The sequence below is a fragment of the Balaenoptera musculus genome, chromosome 6 (genome assembly GCF_009873245.2).
Source record: "Balaenoptera musculus isolate JJ_BM4_2016_0621 chromosome 6, mBalMus1.pri.v3, whole genome shotgun sequence".
Lineage (NCBI taxonomy): Eukaryota > Metazoa > Chordata > Mammalia > Artiodactyla > Balaenopteridae > Balaenoptera > Balaenoptera musculus.
Window position 1 is genome coordinate 11,294,755 of NC_045790.1, and position 17,553 is coordinate 11,312,307.

At 52.8% G+C, this 17,553-nt stretch overlaps 1 protein-coding gene across 9 annotated transcripts in view; it reads right to left on the minus strand.

Moving 5' to 3' along the window:
- The window catches only part of PTK2B (protein tyrosine kinase 2 beta), a 130,388-nt gene that overhangs the window by 3,050 nt on the left and 109,785 nt on the right, over window positions 1-17,553 (minus strand). For 5 of the 9 annotated variants that reach the window (XM_036855480.1, XM_036855481.1, XM_036855484.1 and 2 more), the window contains exons 15-29: window positions 17,299-17,396; window positions 16,469-16,553; window positions 16,140-16,240; window positions 15,786-15,901; window positions 14,028-14,128; window positions 13,759-13,848; window positions 12,426-12,630; window positions 9,449-9,557; window positions 8,129-8,194; window positions 7,365-7,490; window positions 2,875-3,021; window positions 2,627-2,662; window positions 2,231-2,261; window positions 765-811; window positions 51-188 (exon numbers count right to left, since the gene is read on the minus strand). In XM_036855480.1, coding sequence (XP_036711375.1) covers window positions 51-188; window positions 765-811; window positions 2,231-2,261; window positions 2,627-2,662; window positions 2,875-3,021; window positions 7,365-7,490; window positions 8,129-8,194; window positions 9,449-9,557; window positions 12,426-12,630; window positions 13,759-13,848; window positions 14,028-14,128; window positions 15,786-15,901; window positions 16,140-16,240; window positions 16,469-16,553; window positions 17,299-17,396 — 1,496 coding nt within the window. The remainder of the gene's footprint in view (window positions 1-50; window positions 189-764; window positions 812-2,230; window positions 2,262-2,626; window positions 2,663-2,874; window positions 3,022-7,364; window positions 7,491-8,128; window positions 8,195-9,448; window positions 9,558-12,425; window positions 12,631-13,758; window positions 13,849-14,027; window positions 14,129-15,785; window positions 15,902-16,139; window positions 16,241-16,468; window positions 16,554-17,298; window positions 17,397-17,553) is intronic. The other 4 variants (XM_036855485.1, XM_036855483.1, XM_036855487.1 and 1 more) reach the window with 3 other exon arrangements.

Sequence of the window (17,553 nt, forward strand, 5' to 3'; positions counted from 1 at the left end):
TGAGCAGCCCGCCTCCCCCGGCCACGGCTCCGCCCTGCCCTGCCTCTCACCTTCACCACCACCACGTAGCCCTCGGGGGGCAGCTGGCAGAGCTCATTCTTGAGATCCAGCACAGCCCGCACCAGCTCCATGACGTTGAGGTACACCAGGTCGTCGGTCCGGTCCAGGTTGGCTGTGGGCTGGATGGACTGTGCGGTCGGGGGAAGAGAAGCAGAGGGCCCGAGGGGAGGGTGGCGAGTCAGGCGGACACAGCCGTTCTTTCCTGGGCAGGCACTACCGGTGCCAACTCAGCCACCAGCCCAACTGGTGAAGACTCTTCTCCGAAATAGCAGCGCCCTGTCCTGGGGGTGCCTCCCTCCCTTCTGCCTCCAGGGCAGTGGTTCTCACATTAGAGTCTGCCTGGGAGTCTTAAAAAAATACTGGTGGCCGGCCTCACACCAGACCAGCTGAACCATCACCTGGGCCTGGGGGCCACGCGGTTTCAAAGCTTGTCAGAGGATTCTAATGGGTAACCAAGGCTGAGAACCGCTGTTCCAGAGTGAAGCAACCAGCATCGGCCCCAGAACCACGTGGGTGCCGGGAGCCAAAGCACAGCTCGACAAAGGGAGGCGGGCCACACCTCCTGCTCCTCGGGCTGGACCAGTGAGCTTTCCTCCAGGTCAGGGAGGGGGCACGGGAGACAGGGCACTGGTCTTCCCTTTGCTTTTTTATGAATTAGCTGTGTGGCCTTAGACAAGGCCAGCTTCAGCAGACCCAGCACGTACCTGTGCGCCCAGCCTCGGTGGCTTCTCTGGGGGGCCCGTGAACTCCGCTGCAAGGGGGGAGGGGGCACAGTGAGCGCAGGGTGTTCTCAGCACCCCGACCCCTCCCTTCGTACCTGCTGATAACCCAGCAAAGCCCCTCTCCACTACTACCAGGAGACCCGGGGAAATGAAACCCGAATCCCAGGACGATGACGGGGAAAATAACCTCTGGCCTCCCTGGTCCTCTGTAGTCAGGGACAAGCACTATTGTCCATTTCAAAGACAGAAAAAGCCAAAGTCACGCAGAGATGGAGTGACGGCAGGGGGTGTTCCAGCCTCGGGGCTGCTGCACCCTGGGCCCTGACACCCTGACCTTGACAGTCATGAGGGAGAAGCCCACTCTGCAGGCAGCAGGCGTCCGTGAAGCCCCACCCAGGTGCAACAGCCGCTGTGCAGTAGATTTGTGAGGCTTCCCTCTTGTCTGCTTTGACCATTTGGGGGGTCAAGGAAGTGAACTTGTAGAAGCAGCATGCTATTTTCTCTCCACTCTGATGGGCAAAGGCACACACAAGCCCTGTGGAGCTGCCTGGAGTAGATGTCAGAAGACCTGGGTCCACTCTCACCTCTGCCACCAGGGAGCTGGGTGACCTGGGGCAGCTTACGGACAGTCCCAGGCCCTTAACTGTCTTCTGTCAAATGCGAGGGTTCGCTCAGAAGGGACCCTGCAGGAGCCAGACTGCCTGGGCTCAAATCTGAGCAGATCTGAGCTCTGCTAATCACTAATCATTAGCTCTGCTAATCACTGTGGGTAAGTCACTTGACCTTCCTGTGCCTGTTTCATGTCCTTTGTAAAATGGGCATCGTAATAAATTGTGCCTGTCATATAGGAAGGCCTGCTGTGGGATTAAACGAGTTGGCATTTTTCAGCACCTTGGGCCAGTGCTTGTCATTGTCATTGGTCGCTGCCATCGTCACCATCACCATCACCATCGTCATCAGTCCCCCCACCCCACCATGGTGATGAAGAGCCTGGCTCACTGCCATCTCCACCCAGCCAGCCTGCAGCAGAGGGTCTTTAGGCTCCAGGAAAGACCCTGTGGGCTCAGTGGGCCCCGCCCTCTTTCTCTCTTCTGTCCCTGGGGCCTGGGGAGGAGCATCGCCTGGGAGAGATGGGTGGAGCTACTTTAGAGCCTCCAACGGAGTGGGTGGGAGAAAGGAAGGATCACCAAGTCCTCCAAATAAATGCAGCCACCCAGAGAGGTGGGAACAGGGGCGGCAGAGGCAGGGGGATCGGGGTGGGGTGGAGGGTGGGAGATGGTGGATATCAACTCCCAAACTGCGCTTCTCTGCACGCTCTGAACTCAAACAGGGCAGACGTTTCTTCCAACTGCAAACACGCTCCCTTTGCCGCTCTCTGCCCTGGGCAGGGATGGCGGCTGCTCCCAAGGTGTGAAGAGGAAACTCCCGCCAAGAGGAAGGGTGCTCACACTTACTGTAGCCGACCTCCTTCTCTGGGGTCTGGAAGGAAGGAAAGAGAACAGGTCACTGATGCGGCTCTGGGACCACCCACGTCCCTCCTTGGCCTGTTCCCCACCCCCAGGTGTCCATTTAGAGCTTTAGAGATCATAGCTGCAGGAGGACCTGGGGACCTCCTGACCGGAAGCGACCTGGGGGCCCTGTGGCCGAGGAAGGCGGCGCTAAGGGTGCAGCTCAAGTGTGAGCTCAGGGAAGGGGCCTGTGGAGACCAGAGTGAAGGGGAAAGACGCGCTCCTGAGGTGACAGGCAGAAAGGGAGAGATGGGCAGGCCTGGAGCCGGGGTCCCGCTGACTGCCAGGCCCTCCCAGGCCTTCCCCCTAAGGCAGAGACCTCTCCCGGTGACTTACCAACGGGGACGTGTCATTCATGTAAACCATGGGGTCCTGCAGAAGAGGAAACCAAAGCAGGGGACTTAGGATTCTAGAACTAAAGCCCCCGAGGATGCACGGAGAGCGCTCGCTCTAGCCAGCTGGGGAGGCGACAGGGGACACAAAGTGACACGGCGGTGATCTCTCCCAGGGGAGCGCGGTTATTAGAACGGTCCAGCGGCACCGCGGGAAATGCGCCCCTTCCCCCGGGCGCAGCGGCCGCTCACCAGGGATCTCTCCTCCTGCCTCAGCCACTGGTAGTCCTCCACCATCTGCCTCTGCTGCTTGGCTAGGAGCTGCCGCATCTTCACCCTCTCGGCCTCCCACAGCTGCTGGGCCTCCTCTCGGCTGCTGGGTCGGACGAAGTCCTCCTCCTGGGAGGACAGCGGGGAGACAGGAGAGGACACGGTCAGTCCAGTCCCCACACCCAGGAGGGACAACCCTCCGAACAGCCTTGTGGGAGCCACACGCCTGGGCCTCACCGGCTGCCTTTTGCTTGTAAAGCGGTCCTTAAATCTGCAGCCATCTACGCAGACAGTCATTTGTGGGTCCGTCAGCCGCGAACACACGCCCGTGTGTCAGTGAAATGCCGAACCCAAGCGCACATAGTTTAACAGGCATTGTTTTCAAACGATCACATGATCTGTCACTACCATTTTATTTTCAAATAGCTGTCCTAATAGTATTTTCTCAGTTGGCATTTGTCATGGCTGCTGTCACTTAGTACAGTTGGAAGTGCAAAGCCAGCCCTCTGGGAAGCCTTGGGCGCTTGTCGCCACCTGAGACCGCGGTGGCAGGTCTGGAGGCTTTGAGGAGCAGTGGTGTGATTTCCCCAGAGCTGTCCACAGTAGGGTGGCAGCTGAGAGGAGGCGGAAGCACAGCGCGCACCCACGATCATGCCTCTTCATTAGAACAGACTCTTGATTAAGAAAGTAGCTTGGGTTGTTTAACCAAAGGTTAAAACAGATGCATGAGCTAAGAGATAAAGTGAAGAGCAAAATTTAAAGAAATAAGGATCTATAGATACGCAATATATGCTTCCTCTCCCCAGCTTTATGAATCTAACTCTGTTTTAACTCATGTGTGGGGCTTTGGATCTATTCATAGTTCTATCTGCTATTTCTTAAACAGAAGGTGTTGCATGTTTTCCTATTAATTCTCTTCCCTCAATCTTCCCCAGGGTTCATTTATATAAATATCTGCTCAGTCCCTTTAAACTGGCTTGCTTTTTTTCTGCTGCACAAGATTACTTGGGTCTCCTGGACATAGGAGTGTTATTGGCATTCTTTTGATTGCATAAATCCTGAGGCAGCCTTTGCCAGGGGCATGTGGCCTTTCCATGACATTCAGGTTGGCAAGCCACTCAGATTCTTTCCTTTGAACTGGCCAGTTTACATACAAGTCACTTACATAAAATGCTAAAAATTATTCTCAGTCTACTTTAGCAAGGCATAGTCTCTGCCAAGCCTCTAAAAAAGATTATCCCACCAAAGTCTCTAAAACACACTTGAATATAACACACAGTTTGAAAATAGTTACATTGGTATGTTTCTCCTAGGCTTGTTCAGCTACAATTACTGCTCTCAGTTTCTAACAATACTTCTCCTCATAAGTTTATTTTCTTGCTGAAATATTCTTTGTTCGTTACTCTATTCAATAACTGTTTATTAAGCAGCTACTATGTGGCAGGGATGGAGCTGGGTGCTGGGAAGGCAGTGATGGTTAAATATGCAGTGTCCCTGTTCTCATGGGTCCAAGTAACCAATAGTAGACTGGGGTTTCTCAACCTCAGCACAATTAACATTGGGGCCAGATAATTCACTATTGGGGGGAAGATTTCCTGTACCCTGTAGGATGCTTACAGCAACTCCACCCTCTAGACACCTACAGCACCTCCCCAGTTGTTTAACAAAAATGTCTCCAGATGTCACCAAATGTCCCCTTGGAGTTGAGAGCTACTGAGTTAGATCTTATTTTAGTAAAGCAAATTTCAGAACATAAGAGTATTTCATAATCATAGAATTGATAAAAATAAATAAGATTTACTTCACAACAGCTGATGCCCCCAAATGAGGGGATTTTAAGGCTGTAAATATCCTCAGTTAAATGCCAACACCTGCAAACACAATGGCATGTCTACCGTAGGCTATTGACAAATAGTGACAAATAGAAACTAAGTGTCAGACATTCTGAAGATAGAGTTAGGAATCTCCAGGTATAAGAAAAATGTACGGACTGAGGAAGACTAGAGTAAATACCGGCAGAAGGAGTTGCCAGACTCAAGAAGACACCATGTAGTTTTGTAATTGCCAAAAGAAGATTCCTACCGCTCAAATGTCTAGTATGTGCCAGGCCTCATCACCACCTTACCAAATATTTTAACATGTATTGGTAGATGTGTTCTTATGTCTTCCAATTGTCTCATAAAACTCAAGGAGCGAATGATTTTTTATTTTTTATTTTTTTTTAAATTGGACCTCTTCAGGGCTTACTTGTCTGAAGTATACCTCAGGTGTTCTTATCTGGCAATGAATGCTTACATTGCTGGTCATTTTTAAGAGAAATCAGGTCCTTGTGGTGTTTTAAAAAGACTCTGATAAGCTTTGACACCTTTTATAAGTTGGCTACCCCCCATGCTGCCAGTCTTATTTCTACCTCCACATGCACCTTCCTTGTTCTAGACAAACAGCTCCTGCACTCATCCTATGGTTTCCCATCACTCAATCTTGGCTCCAACTGATGCTTCTGCCTCCTTCATCCCCTGCATCCCAGTGTTTTCCCCTCCAAATCTTCCCCATCTACTTAGGCCCAGCTTCAAAAAAGAAGCTGGAAAGGGTTGTTTTTCCCTCTGAACTCTCACTGCACTTTCGCTGTACCTCTATGTGCCACTCACAGCTTTCTGGTTTGCATTTCAGGCACGTATGCGTCTGCCCTGTTCCTTCTGGCTGATGGTAAGCTCACTGAAGGCAGTTCTCCCTTCAGAACCTAGGACAGAGCCCAGCAAAGTGTCCCTTAAAAAAGGTGCTGTTTATTGAATTCTATTATTATTTTAAACCTCAATTGTGAGGTCTTCAAGAGGGAGATTGCTGCCATCCTGACTCTGGTAGGGAATCCCACAGATTCTCAGATGAGTCAAGCAATAGACTTAGTCAATAGAAAAATTGTTTTTGTGGGAACAAAAATCTCTGATTTTTGTTAAATGCTTTCAAATGCTTTGCAGGGAGCCTATTATACCTTTTCAGCATTCTACCTGGAAGAGGCTTTCTCGATGTTTCTGATGTATACCATAAAATGGAATTTATGTTTTTAACTTTTTTTTTTTTTTTTTTGCTTATTTTAAGAAATGCTCATTACGTTCTTTTAGGCAGACTTTCCTTATGGCAAGTACCTCTAAACCCCTGACAGAAAAGGTCTTCTTTTCCTGCCACACAGTCTGTCTTTACAGAACTGAATAAAGTCCTTATGGTGAATCAGGGATTAGAAAAAGGCAGTGCCGTCCCTCAAACGTACAAAATACCTTCTTACCGAAAGGACACATTTTAAAGCCAATCTCACTAAAACTCAATTAATTATGAATAAAGAGTCAAGGGCAGGAGAGTGGCGGAACTGAACACTGCCTAAATGATAGCGCATGCTTAAAAATGCAGTTTTATTATCGTTAAGTATATGCTAAGATATAAATTGGTTACATTAATGTAAAAGAGAAAAATGAGCTAGGTCAGGGGAATATTGATTCCACTAAGATCTCACTGCCTAGAATTTGAAGTTATCTTAATCATTTCAAAGTTTTACTAAATTAAGAATAACGGCACAGGATATCTCAACATACTTTCCTACATTTTGTAAATGTATTATAATAGAAATGTAGCTTCCCCTCAATTTTTAGAGTCTTATATACTGAGTGTGAAATATCATGCATGGTAATGGAGTTAGAGCTAAAATAAGAAGGGTTTTGGTCTGTTATGTCACATATCAAGACTCCGTTTGGTAAAATATATCAAGTGCTCATGGCAACTGACCACAGGGACCATTTGTATTGAAGGAGAAGATGGGTGAGGACAAGTTACAAGTGGACAGGCAAAGGTGCTTTTTTTTTTTTTTTTTTTTTTTTTTTTAACAAGACTTGACAATTAGAAGCTAGTCCACAAAATACTCAGGGCCTCATTGGCAGCTGAAAATAAAGAGGTGACTGGGGAGGGTGTGGCTTGGCCCCACACTAGCCCCCAAGCTCCTTCTCGTACAGCAGCAACTTTTACAAAGCAGCAGGAGTGGCAGCCATAAGGAAGCCTCTCCTTTGACCGAGGAGAGATTGAGCAACCACAACAATCAGACAGGAAGGGCAGAGCGGGGCGGAACCTCCAGGATCTTTTACTTTTCTGGCACCATCAGGCTTGGTTGCCCTCTTCCCATGAGCGAGCTTTCACACAATCGCCAGGGCTGAAGGAAGGGGGCAGATTTTACATCCTTCGCCACAGTACCAGAGTAGGGATGGGGCAGGTCTGGGTCCAGCTGGTGTCCTCAAGAGCAGCACCTGGCTTGGCCCCTTAACTCTGATGTGCTTGCAGAGGAGAGGGAGTCACAGAGCCCCTCAGTGGCCTGACTGGTACATGGACGGCACCTCCTGAGCCCGAGGACGTGGGGTTCCCGGTCTCCCAGGTACCTCCCTCTATCAGTCTCTTCGGTCCTGGCTGGGACCCAGCATGCAGAGCCCTCTTACCCGCATGCTGTGGCGCTTGAAGACATTGTGCCGGTGGAGAGGTGGGGTGTGCAGAGAGTTTACGGGAGATGGATACTCCATAGGGCTGGTGAGCGTGGGTGAGCTGGCACACAGACCCTCAGGGACCTATTCAGGAGAAGCAAAGAAGCACCAGGCACAGGGACAAGGCAAGAAGGTGGACAATTAGCTGCTACAAACACGAGCACAAAGAAACGATACAAGAGCTCCATGGGAGAAACAGGACTTGCTCTCCAGGAGCTAATAAAGAACAAGTTGTGGGCATTTCATTGGCCCCGTTTGGGAGACACGGCGGAGCGACATACACGGCTCTTGGCTAGAAGTCAGCACAGACACGGTGGTCTCTCTTCCATCCAACAGCCCGCCCCGTGACGTGGTGCATACCATGGGTCCATGTGTGTTACTGACCTACTGAGTACGTCTCCTCCTTCAGGACTCTTCAGAAAAGAGTTATATTCCATCATCATGTTACAAATTTGACAGATATGATTAACCCACAGGTATATGTATATATAATACACACCTTAAAAAAAACCCCACTATTTTAAACATCACAAAACGGTATGTTTAAACATCATAAAGGGTATGTTAATTCTTTTCTGGGTACCCAAGAAGAGCCAATGCAGGCCATCTCCATTGCCCGAGCAGGTGACTACTGCTCCTCTAAGGCACGAGGATGGAATTCCGGGAAGGACCGAGATGAGGAATGGCCCTGAACATCCCCAGCCCTCTGGTTACATGTTTACCTGGAATTGCAGCTTGGGTGCCAGAAGGTTGGTTTGTGGAGGGGGTCTGTACTTGGGCCGGCTGGGCTGGAGACAGAACACAGAGATGAGTCAGTCCCTGTCTCTCTCCTTGAGTGAGCACAGCTCACCAAGGGGAAGATCAGGTAGGAAACAGGTCGGGCTCATTCAGAATGAAGAAGATGGGGAACAAAGTTATCACTAAAATCATCTGCGTCCACTAACTGCGCATCTGTTCCTGCTGAGTGATGGGAAGGTACAAAGCGGCCAGCCTCCCTGCCCTCCTGGGGGCTACCGCTAATTGGAGGGGTTACTGATCTCTGTGTGTAGCCTCTATGGATGTGGGAGCGCCTGCCAAATTAGCACTCAAGCGCCACAGACATCCAGAGGTGGGTCATGGAAGGCTCAGGCACCCACAGCAGCTTCACGGAGGGGACGAAAACTGAGCTGGGCCTGACTGAGGGAAGGTGCAGGGCACAGCAGGCAAGGGGGACAGTGAAAAAGGCCCTGCACCCATAGGGATTTGTTATGGACTGAGTGTCTCCCCACCCCCCCCACCCTCCCCACTCATATGTTGAAGTCCTAACCCCCAGTGTGAAGGTATTTGGAGGTGGGGCCTTTGGGAGGTAATTAGGGTCAGATGAGGTAACAAGGGTAGGGCCCCTATGATGGGATTAGTGTCCTAATAATAACAACAACAACAGTAATGATAATAATAGACACCAGAGCTCGCTCTCCTCACTGTGTGAGGACATGCGAGAAGGTGGCCATCTGCCAGCCAGGAAGAGAGTCCTCACCAGACGGGAACCTGCCAGCACCTTGGTCTTGGACTTCCCAGCCTCCACGCTGTCTGTTATTTAAGCCGCCCAGTCTGTGGTGCTTTGTGTGGCACCCCGAGCTGACTACTACAGGCGTGGTCCCTCGCAACCCACCCACCTAATAGCGGGGCAGCGGGGCACTGGCTCCTGTGCCCAGAGATGCCATGGACATCGGAGGCCGGACCTCAGGGGCCCAAGGATGCTCCCCATCATGTACTCTCAAGGGTAAAAACACCAAAAGGAAAAGTGCTCCAGTCTCTCGAGGGAAACATTTCCAGGGTGATCCCCTGCTCCAGCCGTCCCACAAGGTGCCTGCTCTCTTGCTGTCTCAGATTCCATCTGCCGATGTGCTGATGGATGGTTGGGTCGAAGGGCGGAGAGGACCATAGGGGCGCGATCCTACCTACGCTGTGAGGGGAGTTAGGCAGCCAGGCCTGGGAGGGGCTGCACAGGGGCCCAGCTCTGCTGTGATTCACGGGGCCAGTGAGGCCAGGGCTTGGCTCACCTTGGGTGGGGGTTCCTGGAAGGCCATGGGCTCCAAGATTTTGGGAGGTCGGTAGCGAGCGTTCCTCTCCTGCTCTATGGTGACGTCCTTCTCCATCTGATAAATGTCACTGCCAGGGAGTCAGGTCAGATAAGGAGAGAGAAACAGGGTCAAAAATGCTACTGGGGGCTCCTCTCTGTGCTCCACCACGGTCCGGATCCCATTCCCATGTCCTCCGCAGAATGCACTGGGGAGACCCCTCGGAGACAGGCTGCAACACGGACGCTGCGGCCCCCCTCACCGAGGCTGGGAGGATCACGGAATGGGTCCAGGCCGGGGAAAAGTCCTCGGAGAACGAGTCCTAGCCCCACCGGACAGTGCGAGTGTGTCTCCTGCCCACGTCGCCACGCCTCTTGCCCTCCTGTTCCTCCTATTGGCACTGATCACCTGTGTAGATTTCTGATGTCCCAGACAACCTCGTGACAGAGGCCCGTGCTCTACATCTCCTATTTTTCATTAAACCTCCCACCCGTGCATTCCTGGTGTGTGCTAATGGGAAAGGGTTGTGGATTCCCTCCCAGATTAGCTAAGTGCATGCTTCTTGCCTTTTTAACCCAATCCAGTGGTTCCCAACCTGGGAATCACAGACCTCAGAGGACTCGAATAATTACAGGGGGTCCATGAATCCACATGTTCACATGAGTACCAAGCACTGTCTGTAGACAAGTATTATGTACTGTTGAAATAAATGTCTAAGCCCAAGAGGGAGCTGCTCCTGCCCAAGGGGGTCACATCAGCAAGCCAAAATGCAGATAACTTTCGTGTCCCTCTAAATGCTCTGCTTGACCAGAAACAAAGTACCATCCAGTTGGCCAACCCCAATGCCAAACCAGCTCTGGGCTTTATACTTACTTCCTGTTCTTTATTCATTCTCTATTTTTCTCTTCCTTGTTCCTTATTCTTTATCCTATAAAAGTGTCCTGACTTCCACCCCATTTTGCACTCTGGCCCTTGGGAACGGAGACTGCCACTTCATGGAGTGTTAAATAAAGTTTGTCTGTATCACTTAAATTGTCTTCTTTAATAATTTTTAACAGTACTACTAAATATATAATATTTGGTATTGTGTTTTCAGATGTATATGCATTATATTGTGTGCAATAAAAAATTCATTATACGGCTTACTGCATTCTGTCAATCAGTGGATTCTAAAAGTGTATGTTACATGGAAGAGTTCTCAAAATTCAACATTAAGAGGGTTCTTCCTACCCCCAAAGATTGGAAGACCTCATGAAATCCTTTCTTAGCTCCAGTGGAGGATCGTCAGGCTTGGGCCTGAGGGAGGTATCCTGGGGTCATCAGGGTCATATGAGAGAGTCTCCCCATGTGTCTCAAGCCTCCAGAATGAATGAAGACCCCGTGACCCCAGAGCTTCTGCCCCCCTCAAGTTACGTCTTTCAAACACTTTTCTCCCGGAACCCTTTGGCTTCTCAAATCTCCCTTATAAGGGGCCAACAGATGAGTCTAGAATTAATCAGGAGTGTCAATGAGGGGAGAGTCAGGAACAGAGAGGCCTTCTAAGCTGGAGGTCTTGCAGACTGTGTTGGAGCCCTGCCCGCAAACAAATGCAGTGTATTTCCCATTGCCTGGACCTGGGGTTCCCAGCCTCCCCCTGGGGCTCCTCCCCACAAGGCAGTTTCTGGGGGCTATTTTCTTTCTCCGAAAAAAATGCCCATATGTTGACAGCAGTGTTTAAAGTTGCAGTGTTTAACATTAATTAAACACTAGGTTCCCTAATGTAGGATCCAGCAAACTAGGCCCACAAGGCCAAATACGGTCCCCTGCCTATTTTTGTGTAGCTTTAAACTAAGTATGGTTTTCACATGTTTGAACGACTGAAAAAAATTAAAAGAAGAAAAATATTTTAGGACATGTCAAAATTACATGAAATTCCAATTTCAGTGTCCACAGATAACATGTCACTGAAACCCAGCTACACTCATTCATTTCATGTATCGTCTTCGGCTGCTTCCGAGCTACGGCAGAGTTGAGTAGTTTCAACAGAGACTGTATAGCCTGCAAAACCACAAATATTTATTGTCTGACCTTTCGTAGAAAAAGTTTGCTGACCCTGGCCCTAAAGGATGCCAAAAGAAGTCAGACCACCCAAGGGGGCACTGGTGGCAGGCGGGCCACCAAGGAAACAGGAGTACCCTCTAAAAGGCTCTCCAACAGCAACCTTCACCAAGGACCTCCCAGCACCCAGGGGTAATGGCTCTTGGGCAGCTGAGAAGGATCAGACCCTCAGGCCACCAGTGCCTCATTCAGAAGGGAGAGGGGACGCCTTGTCACTGTCTTCACAGCCAAAAATCACTCCTTTCCCTGCTGTTTTGGGGGGAACAATCAGAGGCAGAGGAAAGGCACAGCGGTGCTGCCAGGGAAGCAGGTCCCGTGCCCAGGCTGGGTGCCTGTAAGATGCACCCCAAACCTCAGCAAAGAGCACAGGCACTGCAGTGAAAGTCTGACGCAGCCTTTGGGTTCAAACCTAAAATATATTCTCTGGGCACATGCTAGGAGCAACGCCCTGTGCTCGCGGTTAAGAGATGCAGAGATGGTGCGGCTGACCCCAGCTCTGCGTCTCTGAGTTCATATCTGACAGTGAACTCGGGTTCAGCTTCCTGCCTTTGACACAGCACTGAGCCTCTGTAAGGCCTCCTCCGCTGGGAGGATGGGCTAACTCCGCTGGAACACAAGGCGCTGTGCTGGCCAGGCGGCGGGATGGGGGGGGGCGGTCCCGGGGCAAGTCCCAGCCCCACCTACCATGCCTTGGGCACTGAGTCACCAGCTGAGCCTGAATTCCCTCCTCCCTCGGAGGGGACCAGGACGCCGGCTGCATCTTGTTTAAGGAAGGATGCTGTAAACCTGTAAGCGCTACTGAAGAGGAGACTTGCTCTTCAGGGGCCCTGGGCCTGCACCCCACTCCGGCCTCCTTGCTCACCTGAGGCTGCACACGAGCTCAGTGAAGCGGGGCCGCTCACTGGGGTCGTAGTCCCAGCAGCGGGTCATGAGGGTGTAGAGAACAGGTGGGCAGAGGTCAGGCTTGGGCAGCCGGTCCCCCTTCTCGAGCACCCCGATGACATCCTTGTTCTCCAGCCAGAAGAAGGGCTGCTTCCCAAAGCTCAGGATTTCCCACATGCACACGGCTGAGGGCGGGAGGAGAGGTCTCAGGGCCCCTGCTGGGGGGGACTCTTGCCTAGAGAGGCGGCCCACCCTCCCCAGGAACAAGCGGGCAGTCCGCACTCGGCGCCTGCTGGGAACCGCCCTGCGTTCCCCCGCTCGCCCTATAGCATCCCTGGGATCTTGCTCACTATGGTGGTCCACCAAGGGACCAATCAGCTGCATCCATAAGCGAACTAATCCCCCCACCCCCCCGGCCCCTTCCACACGGAGCTGTTAGGGTCTGTGGGATGAGGAGGGGACCATCAAAGGCACGTCATTGGGACCACTAGTGCCTCCTCTTAGGAGAGGGTGGAACCTCCAATAGAAAGCTGGTATATATGTCAGTTGGGATGTATATACACTACTATGTATAAAATAGATAACTAATGAGAACCTACTGTATAGCACAGGGAACGCTACTCAGGGCTCTGTGGTGACCTAAATGGGAAGGGAAACTAAAAAAGAGTGAATATATGTAGATGTATAACTGATTCACTTTGCTGTACAGCAGAAACTAACACAACATTGTAAAGCAATTATACTCCAGTAGAAATTAATTTTAAAAAAAAAAGAAGAAAGAAAGCTGGTGTTCAAAGCCTAGCACCAATGCTTGCTGCCTATGTGATCACGGGCAAGCCCCTGACTCGCCTGAGCCTCAGTTTCCTCATCTGGAAAATGGGAAGAATAATAATGAGATTTTACTGGGCTGGTTTTGGGGACCTGAGAGGGAGAATCTACACGGCTGTGTGCTCTGTAAGCAGCTGTCCAGCCGTCACCTGGTTTGGCTTTCACCTCACCCTGCACCTCGTTCTCGGAGAAAACCTCAGCTTTGCCTTTGAGGATCCCCTCCAGGGTGGCCCACCTTAGTCCCGGGGCTGGTTGGTGGAGCACATGCTCATCTCAATAGCCTTTTCTGGGAAGATGAACCCAGGCTGGCCCTTAGCCCATGTCACCCCCGACCCACCACTGGCCTCCCCACTTCTGGGACTTCTCAGTGGCTGGAGCAAAACAGGACCTGGCGGTCCAGACCCCTGCTTCCTGTGCCCCCTCTTAACCTGGCCACAGAGGTGAGAATCGAATGCTTTTCCACGCCCTCCAGAAAGTCCACTCACCAAACATCCAGACGTCACTGGCCGTCGTGAAGCGGCGGAAGTTAATGGACTCGGGGGACATCCATTTGATGGGGAGACGCGTCACAGAAGCTTTGGGTGGACAAAGGGTTTACAGTAGTTATTAGAGAAGGAGATCCAGATTTATCCAGAAGTGCAGCCTATTCTCCAGAGACTGTTGGCCTGGGCTTGCCTAACAGTCACCTTTTGGGGGGATTTTGGCTTCAGCGACCCCTCCAGGGGACAAGGCCGTAACACCACCTGCACCTCACCTTTGTAATACTCCTCATCCTCGATGTACCGGGAAAGGCCAAAGTCCCCCAGCTTCACACACTCAGGGGAGGCCACCAGGACGTTCCGGACAGCGATGTCCCTGGAAGGAAGAGGCAAAGACACGGGTGAGTCGGTTCAGAATGCGTCAGGGGGACAGACAGACAGACAGACAGATGGACAGAGAAGCAGAGGAGAAGAGAGCCTCAGGGCCCCGGCCTCCGGAGCAGAATCGGGCAGCTTCTGTCGGTCAGTCCTTCCTGGCCCCGCGAGCCGTCTGGCCGGAGCCCAGCTCAGGCGGGGGCCTCGGCTGGCCCACCGCCCCTGCCACACACATGCCGGTCGTCTCCCTCCATCTCGTTGCTGAGCCCGGTCCCCATCACCCCTTCTCCCGCGTCTCTGCCTCCAAGCCTGTCTCGGTTCCCCAGACTTGCTCCAGTCACCGCCCTGCAGCCTGTATTGTCCCCTCGGCCGGGGATGCCGTCACCCTGCTGACTCTTCAGGGAAGAAGCCCAACCACTCTCCTGGTCACAACTGACCTCTTCTTGTTCTGTGATGCCAGCAGCCGCTCACAGCTCACTTCCAGGGAGCACGGGGCTAGCCAGGACCCTCCAAAGACTACACACACCCGAGCTGGGACACAGAGACCCTCAGAACCCCGGGACAGAGGAGGAGACCGGGGCAGAGAGCTGGTGCAACGTGCCCAGCAGCTGGCCGGTGGGGAAAAGCATCAGCCCAGGGCTGAGCTCTCACCCCCCTGGGAGCCCGCGCGGACTCAGTTACCTCACGCTCCCGGCATCACTTCTAGCCCCAGACTGGCTCGTCTCTTGCTGCTCCCGGACAGGCTGCACACCCTACCGTTTTTCTTTATCATTGAAAAGATGACTTCAAAGCACGACAGCTTCACACAAAGCTGCAAATCTAGTATCTCACCACCTTTGCCCCATGACTATTCACTCTAGAAGATGCTAGAAGATGAGCTTCACAAGGAAAGGGATTTTTGTCTGTTTTGATTATGACTTCATCCCGGAGCCTAGGACAGTGGCTGGAGGCCCGCGGTAGGAGTTCAATAATATTAGTTGCATGAGTGAGTGAATGAATGAATGAATGTTCATATCCCCCGACATAGCTTTGTGTAGTGTCACCCCTACGGCCACATATCTGAGGTTGATGGGCTTGGATTGAAGAAATCACCCGCTCACCCCAGGGCTCTGAGAGCACCCCGTCTGTCTCCTCCAGGGGATCATGTTCCCCATGGTGGGGACCTCCTTTCAGGGAATGGGGACAAAGCCGGGTGGAGAAGGGGCCAGCTCCATAGCCAGATGGAGGATTGGTCTTGGCAGCCTGGAGGTGCCAGGGACCAGGGCAGTGCCAGCCACTTGGGCTGGCAGGGCCCCGACCCCAAGATCATACCAGCGCTGCCAGGACCCAGTCTCTCCTGCCTGGCCAGGTGCCACCAAATGGAACTGCTGGAGGAGAGCAAGCAAGGAGCAAGCAGGGAATTGATTTCCTGGACCCCCAGGGAGGCGGCCTAGACAGCACTGAGTTACAGGCAGGCACCTCGGACTTCGGATTTCCTCTCAATAGCCATCCTGGGAGGAACATATTGCTGTTCTACTCTTCAGAGGAGGAGATAGGTTCCGAGAAGGTGATCACAGTGTCACACAGGCAGGACCAAAGCCAGGCCTGCACCCCTGTTCTGTGCGGCTACAAAGTCCTGCTTGATCCCCAACCTCTCCAGGCTCCCCCCCGAGCCCCACCTGTGGACACAGTTGATGCTCTCCAGGTAGGCCATGGCCTTGCAGATCTGCAGCGAGTACAGGACAAGAGTGAGCACCTTCAGGCAGTTCTTGTTTCGCTCCAGGTAGTGGCCCAGCTGCGCGAAGGGGAAGACGCCCTGAGGTCCTGCCCGGCCGGGGCGTGGAGCTGGGGGGAGGGGGAGGCCACGCCCAGGCTGGCAGGACTGTCTGGCAACGTTCTCTCCAAACAGCCTCTGGGCTCTTCCAGCAGGCAGCTGAGGGCCCCCGGCTCTGAGCGCGTCCCCCGCCCCCAGGCCCTGCTCCCCTGCAGCCCAGCTGTCGTGGCAAGGGCCCTCCTCGGTCCCTCCAGCTCACCTCCCCATAGGGGTACAGTTCCATGATGATCCAGGTGGGCTCCTCTTCAATTATGCCGATCAGCTTCACGATGTGGGGGTGCTCCAGGTTCCGCATGATCACTGCAAGTGGCGGCGAGAGAGACGGGCCCGAGCCCTTCTGAGGTCCAAGGTGAGAATCGGGCTTGGCTGGTCCAACCTGGAGACACCGGCGCAACCCTCCTCCCCTGTGGGCGCCAGCGCCGTCCATGGCCTCCCGGCCCACGCTCCGGGCCCTCCCTGTCTCCGGGTCTGCACAGTCTCAGGGCCTTTTCCAGCTCCTGGTCTGGGGGCCTCCTCGGGGACGCCTACCTGCCTCACTTACGAACTTCTCCTTGCTGTCCTGAGTGCAGTCTTTCTTGCAGGTCTTTACAGCCACGTTGATTTTCTCCCCTTTCTGCAACGAGCGTGTGTCCAGGGCCCCTCAGTCCCGGCCAGCACTTCCCTCCCCGGCGTTCCCACGGTCTTCCCACAGGGAAACAGGTGATGTCTGGGCGTCTGGGTCTCTACAAAGCCTGCTCTTCCTCTGTCTCTTCCCCTCCTCCCCTCCCCACCCCCTTCTTCCTGATCAGGACTGGAAGAACTTTCGAGATCAGATCCCTCGTGCCCTGGGCTGTCCAGATGAAGACATGGAGCCTGAGGGGCCATGTGATCTGCCCAAAGTCAGCGGGCTTGTTTGGGGCACGTGCAAGGTCATTGTCAGACATGGCGTCCTGGTCTCTTTCTCTTTATCATTGGTTTTTACATTTTTGCTGCCCCTTTCCTCTGCTCTGGCTTTCCCCCCAGGCCTGGTAGAAGCACAGCCACAAAGGCAAACCTTGTCCCGCCCCACCGGCGGCCTCAGATCCCACCCTTCCTTTTCTCACAACTGCATTACATGGCGCCTCCCCATTGTGCTCTCCCACCAAGAGTCAGTCACCCCCCGGCAGGTGCTGCCTCTCTTTGGATCCCTGCTGTTGCTGCCTTTCTTGGAAATGACTCTTGCTTTCACCACTCCCTGTGTATTTCATAAATACTGCAAAGACCAAGTTGGGGAAGATCCACACACCACGGCAGCCTCCTCCAACTCTACAGTATTCGAGCTCCTTTCTCATTCTACAGAAGAGCAGAGGAGGAGTGTCAGGGAAGAGTCTGGAACTCACGTGACTCGTGTAGACACCTTCGTAGACCTCCCCAAAAAAGCCTTCACCAAGAATACGATTCAGGACCACATCTTCCCGGGCAATGCCATACTGTGGGCCTGCACAGGTGGAGAAAGCAAGACAGTCCTGGAGTGCAGAAACCGGCTGGCACCCCTGGGAATCCGAGTATCTGCACCCCCGGGAACCTGAGCACCTGCATTCCTGGGCAGCTGGGCATCTGCAGGCTCTAACGCCTGGCTCCGCCCCCTCCTGCCC